Source organism: Pagrus pagrus (genome assembly GCF_965226575.1).
Source record: "Pagrus pagrus genome assembly, chromosome: 12".
In the NCBI taxonomy this organism is placed as follows: Eukaryota; Metazoa; Chordata; class Actinopteri; order Spariformes; family Sparidae; genus Pagrus; species Pagrus pagrus.
The window spans coordinates 6,635,228-6,645,655 of NC_140196.1; the positions used below are offsets into that span (position 1 = coordinate 6,635,228).

Below are 10,428 nucleotides of genomic sequence, written 5' to 3' on the forward strand. Positions count from 1 at the left end.
TGTGCATTTTCACACGGACACGCTCACAAAAGCACAGATACACAACGCCTGATGTGCACAACTGCTCCTCGGTCCATTCTCATTTCAGATTCTCTCATTGTTTTGTGCCCTCAGCTGGTGAAGGGCTGCTACAACATCCTGAAACAGATCAGCTCCTGTCCACCAACAAAGATCTCTTCTATAAGACACAATAAAACACAGGGGAAATGTTGCAAATACGACCAAATAACATTAAAACTGTCTGCATTTTAACAGATTTCTCCTACCAAGGAATTTTACGGGAACATTTTCTCGATTTGAATAAAATTCATGGGTGTAGGCGAATATCTCCTGTCCCTCTAAGATAATTCAAGTTAATATATTTCAGTCCAAATGAAATCTACACATTTCAGCCATTCAGGTCAAACCAATTAAATGAATTCATACCATTCAAATAAATCCGACTTAAGTTTAGTTCAATCCAGGGAAGAAACAAGGAAGATTTTTCAAGTCAAGTTTAAGAGCAAGGCTCAGTGGCTCTCTTCTGCCACCTCCTGCCAAACTCATGTACTTTCCCCCTGCTTTGACCCAGGGATGCTCCATAACAGCAGAGGCTCACCTGGTGCATCAGGTGTTTAGGGGGAGGCTTACTCTGTGCCTGAGGTTAGTAAGAGGCTCTCACCCTCTGCAGATTTCTTAGGGTGATACAGGTGGGATCACCTGAGGCTCCTAATGATGACTATTAATTAAAAGTATCAGTACTTCAATGCAATAACACTCCAAGTATAGAAGCAATACCCACATTATTACAGTTTAATATGCAGGGGGCCCATGTAAAGATACTCTTTACAGGGCAAACATTTCCACCAGACTTCATTCAACAATATGCCAATTTTAACTTCTCTTGCTGATTGACAGCCCTGCACACCTGCTGCAACACCAATGTTGATCCTTCATCAACTAATGTAGACAGTTAGCCAAATCGGCGCCATATGACAGTTGATATTTTATCTAGAAAAAAAGATAATCTGAAAACAAAATTCACGACTCTCTGCTACTCGCCCTGTGTATTCTCAGGGGCGCAATCACCTAAAATCGACTAGTTTCTGAATGTAGTTTGGTGCAACCTTCTCACACATGAAAAATATCCCAAATGCGTCACGAGAATGTAAATTATGAGCATATAAACTGTTAAACAAAAAAAGCTTTTGTTTTCCTGAGTCACAGCGGTCAAACTTCAGCCCAATTCAATTAACTTAAACTGAAAATATTTCCAATATCGTGTATTAGGCTACATGAGTGAATTAACTTGAACTTGGCCTGTTTTTAACCCTCGGACAGCCTGTGCGCCGCTGATAAACACTCAGTCCCAGCAGAGTTATGCAGCGGGCACTCATCCACGTCCCTGTCAGATGACACCGGCCTGGTTGAGGAGCAGCGCCCCCTGCTGCTGCAGCCTCCTTCCTGCACCACCACACGACGGCAGCGGCAGCAGCAGCAGCAGCAGCTCCTCCTGTGACCACCGGGACTGCCTGTCCTCAAAGGCAGTGTTTGCAGCAATAAACCCTTCGCGAGTGGAGACCAACGACCTGCGGACAAGATGGTGAGTGTCAACTTGGCTTCATATAAGTGTGTTGCTCCATCTTAGACGTGTAGCAGGTGACAACCCGACAGCTCCGCCTCGTCAATAACCTTCATGTATAGACACTTCTCGGCTCACTGAGCGGAGCTGTCAGGTGTGTGTGTTGTGTGTGTGTGTGTGTGAGGTGGATGCAGACGCTCGGTGGTGTTACATGGCCACATGAAGCGCGCGTGTGCGCTCGGGGAGGACATACGCAGTAAGCCGGCTGGTAAAGCTGCAGGGCTGTGGCCTGGACCGCACGGCCCGGCCCGGCCCGGCCCGGCCCGCTCTGCTCCGCTCTGCCTCCACTGTGACGTTCATATTAAAGCCTTTAATATCGAGCTGCCTCTGTCGCATACGACTGCAGAAACACAGTGTTAACGCACAGCTGAGGTCCCGCACAGACTCTGTTACCGCTAGATTGTAGGTTTAGATCCGACTCTAATAGACTGCGTCATATGCATGGATGTGAGAGGTGATATAATATGTTGTAATATGTATATGTAAGCCCACAGCTGTGCGTCACCTGCACGGAAAAGCTGCATTGCTTTTCATTTTTGTGCGTATATCATGCTGGATGGTGATTTATAACGGCTTATAATTCATTATTAGAAGCTCTGGTTGTCACCTGGCTTCCTAAATTTGATGTTGTTCTACTTGTTATGTAAGCTGAGGGACTTTAACGTGTTATAAATAGTGTTAGATCCTTATTTTTCCCATGGTAACAAGTGAAGTTATACTGCTGAGGCACACACAGGCAGTACAGTGAAAATGGCTACCACACTATGGGGCGAAAATCACCTAAAATGCCTTCATCACTTGTGTCTGATTTGTGTTCTCAGAGGATTTCCAGCCTGAAATTTTACTTAAACTAAGTTAAATAATAAAAATAAGTTCAGGCTTAGTGCTTCCTGATGGTCTAAATTAAGAAATGACTTATTCTGTGTACATTTCACCTTAAAATCAAATGTTAAAGGGGGTTTTAAGGTGTGAAATGAAGAGATTCGTGTTCCCTCCTGGTTGTGAAATGGACCATTCAGCTGCAGCATGTGAGTGGTGACTCAGTAAATCCTGATCTTGTTTGCTTGGTTAGAACCAGACGGTTAAGTCTTCACACTCCGTCCTCCCAGTCAGCCTGATGGATTCAGTTTCCAACATGTCTTTCTTTTTATAACTCTACTTGGAATGACATCTGGTAGTGGTCACAAATAAATAGATGCATATGATGAATAAAATGAACCTGTGCCGGTTGTGAAAATGGATGAGTGTAACCTCCCTCCCCCTCCCTTCGACCCCTAACCCACCAGGTGAACTTCACTGTGGATCAGATCCGGGCCATCATGGACAAGAAGTCCAACATCAGGAACATGTCCGTGATTGCCCACGTGGATCATGGCAAGTCCACGCTGACTGACTCGCTGGTGTCCAAAGCGGGGATCATTGCTTCGTCCCGTGCCGGAGAGACCCGCTTCACAGACACGCGCAAAGACGAGCAGGAGCGCTGCATCACCATCAAATCCACGTATGTGGTGCAGGGGAGTGGGTTTAGACAAAGCAACATATAAAAGGTCGCAAAAACTTGGGTATTTCTCTGTTACAGTAAATATTCATAACTACATAAGCAACACATATGAGGAAAGACACTTATTTAGCAATTATTTTATATTATAAGAGTTTAACCCTCAAAAAATTGGCTAGTCAGCTTCTACAACATGAGTGTAGTTACACCAGATAGATTGACAACATAAGGAGACAATCCAAATGTTTCTAAATCCTGATCGGTGCACTGAAATGAGAGTGATATTTTTTCCAATGAAGCTCTGCCAATGTCAACAAGCACAACAAGCTCAGACAAAATCTGACTGGGTTCAAGTCGTTGCGTTGCGTGCACGACGATGAGACTTTAAACGTTTAACATGGAGATAAAGTTCTCATGTCAGTATGAATACGTGTCGGAGTCAAACTTTACAGTTAATAAAGAAAATAAAAAACATTTGCCCAGTAGTATCAGGGGGGTCTGTAACAGGAGCAGACTGATTATGAGCCTGGCTGATTATCAGATTCAATATTCAGCGTTGGTAGAGCGTGCGCTCCGTGCACAGAGGTCGTGTCCTCGCCACAGCAGCCCAGGGTTTTAATCCGACCTGTGGCCCCTTGCTGCATGTTATCCCCCTCCTCTCTCTCATCCTGTTTCCTGTCTATCTTTGGCTGTACTAACAAAATAAAGCCCTGAAAAAGGCCAAAAATAATAATATTTTTCAAATGTGCCACTGATGCAGCCGCCTCTCTGTCTGTAGTCACAGTCACAAAATGATCATTCTCACTAATTAATGTATTAACATGTATTTAAATTATTTAAATGAATTGCTGCAAATGTAAATTCCAAATATCCGTTAAGGATTAATGATGAGTATCGATTTATCTGTAGTTTGTATCACAACATCATTACTGATATGAAATACTAACATGTCTTAAACTGTGTCTGGTCTGACAGTATTATGTTTCATCACTTTCTAAAAGGCTGCTGGCAGATTCATAGTCGCAGTATTTGCTTTGATTGTCGGTTGTTAGTAGAATAATAGCTCTGATTTAATTAAAACAATCTCAACAATACATTTATAAAAGGCCAAACTCATCTCTCTACCTGGACTTATTCTGCTTATTCTTACCGGCCACCTGTTTTTCAGAATCACTGTGACTTTTGAGTTCCTTCGTTTCGATTTCTCGTCCAAAGATATGTAGTTGAAAAATCTACTCTGATGGTTCTTCATGATTCCTGGTAAACGCAACAGCACAAACATCGAAATGCATCATTAATTGTGTACTTTAATCATTCCAGTCGAGCCGGTTTGCATCAGCTGAACTTGGATGATCTCTGCATGACTCAGCGTGTCTGCTCTATTTCTGGCTCAGTGGAATCCAATATTGTCAGTTCAGACATGTACTCAGCTCATTTAAATCAGCTTTATCGATCCATCCTTTCTTTTACATGTATTTTAATGATAAAGTGGTACAGTGAACATGTCTCCAGCCTTCTCCTGTTACCTCTCTGTCGTTCAGGGCCATCTCTATGTACTACGAGCTCGAAGAAAACGACCTGGCGTTTATCAAGCAGTGTAAAGATGGAAGCGGCTTCCTCATCAACCTGATTGATTCCCCAGGTCACGTTGACTTCTCGTCTGAGGTCACCGCTGCCCTCAGGGTCACTGATGGAGCCCTGGTGGTGGTGGACTGTGTCTCAGGTAATAATGTATCCCACACACACACACACACATGCTCGCTTTATGCCCAGGCTCACCTGGTTGTTTTCTCTGACAGGTGTGTGCGTGCAGACCGAGACCGTGCTGCGGCAGGCCATCGCTGAGCGCATCAAGCCGGTGCTGATGATGAACAAGATGGACCGCGCCCTACTCGAGCTTCAGCTGCAGACGGACGAGCTCTACTCGACTTTCCAACGCATCGTGGAGAACGTCAACGTCATTATCTCCACCTATGGAGAGGATGAGGGTGGACCCATGGGGAACATCATGGTGAGGGAGAGACTCAGGCAGCGCTCAGCAGCGCTCCAGACTAACTTCTTAAACCCGTCCAGAAAAACTGTTTTACTCCCAAAATCAAAATGTTGCTCTTTTGCTTTTTTATCATCATCTGTTGCTCTTTAAAAGTATTGGCATGTACTTAGCAAGTACTTTGACACAAAGACATGCTAAGCTAGGCGAGAAATGTTACTCTTCTTTTTATTTCCCTCAGATTGATCCCGTCATCGGTACAGTCGGGTTTGGCTCTGGCCTCCATGGCTGGGCTTTCACCTTGAAGCAGTTCGCTGAGATGTATGTGGCTAAATTCACCAAAGGAGAGTGTAAGCTGGGACCAGCGGAGCGGTGTAAGAAAGTGGAGGACATGATGAAGAAGCTGTGGGGAGACAGGTAAACATGACGCCATATCCAGACAAATATGCTTCACAAAATATAAAAGATAAACTTAAAAAGAGGCTGAAAAGCAGCGACACCCGGTGTCTCTGCTACCTGTAACCACAGCCAACAGTTATGTCACCTGTAAAGACCGCACCCTTGAGTACACCTCTACACCGCTGCAGTAAAAAAAAAAAAACATTTCTAGCACACACCACAAAGTTTTCATGATTGTAACCAGTCATTTCAGTGCCATGATGTTTTGCAATAATTTGTTTGACACAGATATTTTGACCCAAACGCCGGCAAGTTCAGTAAGACTGCCACTGGTCCCAACGGCGAGAAGCTTCCCCGCACCTTCTGCCAGCTCGTTCTGGATCCTATCTTCAAGGTAAATGGAGAAAAAAAGTGACCTCAGCCTACCATTTGTATGATACTTTCAGGGCTGGAGTTTGAGTACTTTTCCCTCTCTCACCATCCTTCAAGGTGTTTGACGCCATCATGAACTTCAAAAAGGACGAGACAGCCAAACTCATCGATAAGCTTGGAGTCAAACTGGACTCGGAGGACAAGGAGAAAGAGGGGAAGCCCCTGCTGAAGGCTGTGATGCGACGCTGGCTGCCTGCCGGAGAGGCCCTGCTCCAGATGATCACCATCCACCTGCCCTCCCCCGTCACTGCACAGAGATACCGCTGTGAGCTGCTTTACGAAGGGCCGGGAGACGACGAGGCCGCCATGGGTCAGTGGAACGTTTTCAAAGCACGTCTCTGGAGAAGACGTGGAGCATTTTGATGATGATGTAGCATAAAATAATTAGCTTTATTTGGGCTGTGCTATATTCAGGTCTCACCGTCTCTCTGCCGTCTTCTCAGGTATTAAGAACTGCGACTCTAAGGCTCCTCTGATGATGTACATTTCCAAGATGGTCCCAACCAGCGACAAAGGTCGTTTCTATGCTTTTGGTCGTGTGTTCTCTGGCAGCGTGTCCACTGGGCTGAAGGTGCGCATCATGGGGCCAAACTTCACCCCTGGCAAGAAGGAGGATCTCTACATCAAACCCATCCAGAGGTGAGGTGGTTATGAAAAATAAACAGTGCACAGTGGCCTGAGATGATAGTAGAACGAAGAACATGTGCTCTAAATTCACGTTTCTCTTCTTGCAGGACCATTCTGATGATGGGCCGGTATGTGGAGCCTATCGATGATGTCCCATGTGGCAACATCGTGGGTCTCGTTGGAGTAGACCAGTTCCTTGTTAAGACAGGGACCATTACCACCTATGATCAAGTAGGGTATTGCTTTTTTTTTGCAGTTCAGTTACTGATGTACTAAACAATCGATGATGTACGGAAGCCCAGAGAGGAAAGTGAATCTGTGAAAAATATAAATACATAAATAAATAAATAAGGCAGGTGATTTTTTCCAATTTACATTTTCTTTCGCCAGAATGAAAAAAATTGAAGAACAAAGAAAGAAAAACTTGTTCTTTAGTCACACGCAGGGAAAAAAAGCAATTTAGATCACACAGAAAACTGAAATTGACTGTTTTCTTTCTTTCTCATTGGCCTCTCAGGGCCTCCGTACTAATGAGTTACTTATACCCCTCTACCTGTTACAACAGCACAAACAGAACAAGTCTTCAAGCTTGGTGTCTCTGTCCGCAGGCCCACAACATGAGGGTGATGAAGTTCAGCGTGAGCCCCGTGGTCAGAGTTGCCGTGGAGGCCAAGAACCCCGCCGACCTGCCCAAGCTGGTGGAGGGACTGAAGCGTCTGGCCAAGTCCGACCCCATGGTGCAGTGCATCATTGAGGAGTCCGGGGAGCACATCATCGCTGGAGCCGGAGAGCTGCACCTGGAGATCTGCCTGAAGGACCTGGAGGAGGATCACGCCTGCATTCCACTGAAGGTGACGAGACATCAGGATTTATTTACATGAGCCTTTTTACCTTTATTATATTCCTTCTTTCTTCATCTCTTTCCAGAAATCAGACCCAGTCGTGTCTTACAGAGAGACAGTGATGGAAGAATCAGACCAGATGTGTCTGTCCAAGTCCCCCAACAAGCACAATCGTCTCTTCATGAAGTCCCGTCCGTTCCCCGACGGCCTGGCTGAAGACATCGAGAAAGGGGACGTCACCGCTCGACAGGAGCTCAAGGCGCGTGCGCGTTACCTCGCCGAGAAGTATGAATGGGAGGTGACAGAGGCCAGGAAGATCTGGTGCTTCGGTCCAGACGGAACCGGGGCCAACCTGCTGATAGACATGACAAAGGGGGTCCAGTATCTCAACGAGATCAAGGACAGCGTGGTGGCCGGTTTCCAGTGGGCGACTAAAGAGGTGAGCAGCAGTTAACCTCTGTGTAATCATTGTTCAGATGTTTGTGATATTATACACCGTGTGTACTTGTATACTCCTGATAATTATCCTCCAGTCTCTGTCTTCGTCCTGCAGGGTGCTCTATGTGAGGAGAACATGCGCGCAATTCGTTTTGACATTCATGACGTGACACTGCACGCAGACGCCATCCACCGTGGTGGAGGACAGATTATTCCCACAGCTCGTAGGGTCCTGTACGCCTGCCAGCTCACTGCTCAGCCACGACTCATGGAGCCTGTATACCTGGTGGAGATCCAGGTGTGTGTGGAGGAAAAGCTGCACTAGGAAAAGAAAATGTCACCATTTTAATTGCCACATGAAGAAATAGCTACAGTTTCGCGTATTTACAAAATGTTATTCGATTGGTCTTCGATAAGTGTACCATTTGTGATTTTATTATCTCCGTGTCACTTTACTCATCGTCAGTGTTGTGCTTGTCAACTCTCTGTCTGACTGCTGTTCCCTTTTTTCCTGTGCAGTGCCCAGAGCAGGTGGTCGGTGGGATCTACGGTGTGTTGAACAGGAAGCGAGGTCATGTGTTTGAGGAAACCCATGTGCCGGGCACTCCCATGTTTGTGGTGAAAGCCTACCTACCTGTCAACGAGTCCTTCGGTGGGTTTTGTGTGACAAATATTGCACGAATCCTATAGGTTTTCCTCAGTTTCACCTAAATGTAATGCTTTTCGATGCAACAGTATGTTTGATTTGAGAATAATTCGCTTGATGTATTTATCTGGTCTTGGTTCGTCATTTAAGAGGAGCGATCATGTGGGTAGACTTGGATGAAGTCCTGCTCCTTGGATGGTCCAAATTCTTCTTCTGCCTTCAGTTTATTTATGGATTTTCACATTGTAACACACACACAAAAAAACATGGAAGCTACAAAAGACAGTTGTATTCGCCAACTAGAATGGCAGTAGAGAGCATACCTTCACCAAGCCCCAACAGTCCCCCTTTATCTGCATTCACTCATAGACTAGCCACCTAAATATGGCAGCTTTTTTTCATAGAGATCCATATAGTATTTCCTGAGAAATCAACAAAAATGTCCAATGTTAAAGAGAGTGAGAAAAAAATTCCAGGATCCGTCACTTTATCTGGAACCAAACCCAAAAGTTAACAGGACAGAGGCACATCCTCCATCCATGTTTCGCGGGAATTTGTTCTGTAGTTTTTGTGCAATCCTGCTGACAAAGCAACCAGACAACACATCGACAAGGGTGAAAACATAACCTCCTTGGCAGGGTAGTAATATCTAATATTTTTACCATATCTAGGTCATCCTACTTGGATAGAAACTAAAAACTGATATGCAATGTGAATTATTTGTTTTGTTGTTGTGGGTGTTGGGGGGCTTTTCCCTGTCGGCAGCTCAATTTTTGGTCACCACATGAATGCCCTGTAATCCCGATCTAATGTAGATCACGTTAGGATCAGGATCACAGGGGAGTAGACATTTATTTCCTTATTCTTTGTCCCCTCCAGGCTTCACAGCTGACCTGCGCAGCAACACTGGAGGCCAGGCCTTTCCTCAGTGTGTGTTTGACCACTGGCAGATTCTCCAGGGAGACCCCACTGACCCCGCCAGTAGACCCTTCCAGATTGTCGGTGATATTAGGAAACGCAAAGGTCTGAAAGAGGGCATCCCTGCCCTTGACAACTACTTGGACAAACTGTAAACACTGACCCCCGGATTATAAAAATACCAAATCAACTCTAAACCCTACCCCGTGGGCACTTTAAAATCTTTGCACAGGCTTACAGATACATCGCACAATTTGTTTTGACTGGAGCAGAAACAAAGCTTAGGCTTTTGTTGTAGGCTAGTGGAAGCAGCAATGCTTTTTTCATTTCACGGCTACAGTACACCAAGTGCCTAGGGCGAGGGTTTTGGGGAACAATTGGATCAAAGCAGTCGTATCTCTCGTTTCTTCTATTCCTTCACATCATCCCCTCCCCCCTCCTTCTCATCTGCCAGGATGGGCCTGTACAGTGCACTGTGATACTGCTGCAATAATGCATATTGTAAATGGATCGAGGTCAGATAAAACAATTGAAACCACCAATAAAGTGTTACAGAAATCAAAATCCCTGGATTGGAACTTTGTTCAGTGGATGAAATTAATAAAAATGTTCAACTCATGATGAAAATGTGACTGTTATTTACCCAGTGGGCGGAAAGTTTTTAAGTCTCTTCTGTTGTTTTAAGTTTTTTTAAATTTATTATTATTTAAACGTACTACAGAGAGTTTTTAACTGGTTATGAAACCGTCTCAATTCAATTGTGGTTCCTGTATAAGACCCAGAAAAGCAAATGAGACCCATCAGGGAGAAGATTAGCTGAAGAGTTATTCTTAACGCCTGTCACAAGGTCAGATTCTAACTTTTTTCGAGGTTGGATAAATCAAATTCAACCATTTCTTATGAAGTGCTGTGGATGAATTGAGGGGTCTTGTAGCTTGAGGAAATAATCTTCTCTGTAGTTTGGTGGTACGGTGCATGGTAAGGCAAAAAATGTGCACGTACCAGTCTTAGTTGTGT

At 44.9% G+C, this 10,428-nt stretch overlaps 1 protein-coding gene across 1 annotated transcript; it reads left to right on the forward strand.

Moving 5' to 3' along the window:
* The first annotated feature begins 1,435 nt into the window (after positions 1 to 1,435).
* Positions 1,436 to 10,029, forward strand: LOC311266789 (elongation factor 2b). Its single transcript, XM_084369323.1, has 14 exons — positions 1,436 to 1,582; positions 2,908 to 3,122; positions 4,661 to 4,842; positions 4,919 to 5,130; positions 5,351 to 5,526; positions 5,797 to 5,902; positions 5,998 to 6,250; positions 6,384 to 6,579; positions 6,675 to 6,798; positions 7,176 to 7,418; positions 7,495 to 7,848; positions 7,963 to 8,145; positions 8,367 to 8,499; positions 9,373 to 10,029. The coding sequence occupies exons 1-14, from the start codon at positions 1,580 to 1,582 to the stop codon at positions 9,564 to 9,566; spliced, it is 2,574 nt and encodes an 857-aa protein (XP_084225449.1). The 5' UTR covers positions 1,436 to 1,579; the 3' UTR covers positions 9,567 to 10,029.
* The last annotated feature ends 399 nt before the right edge of the window (positions 10,030 to 10,428 follow it).

Excerpts from the sequence above, each read along its gene's own strand:
- LOC311266789 (XM_084369323.1), top strand. Across the intron at positions 5,527-5,796 it reads AAGAAGCTGTGGGGAGACAG|ATATTTTGACCCAAACGCCG; the intron begins GTAAACATGACG and ends TGTTTGACACAG. Across the intron at positions 8,500-9,372 it reads ACCTGTCAACGAGTCCTTCG|GCTTCACAGCTGACCTGCGC; the intron begins GTGGGTTTTGTG and ends TGTCCCCTCCAG.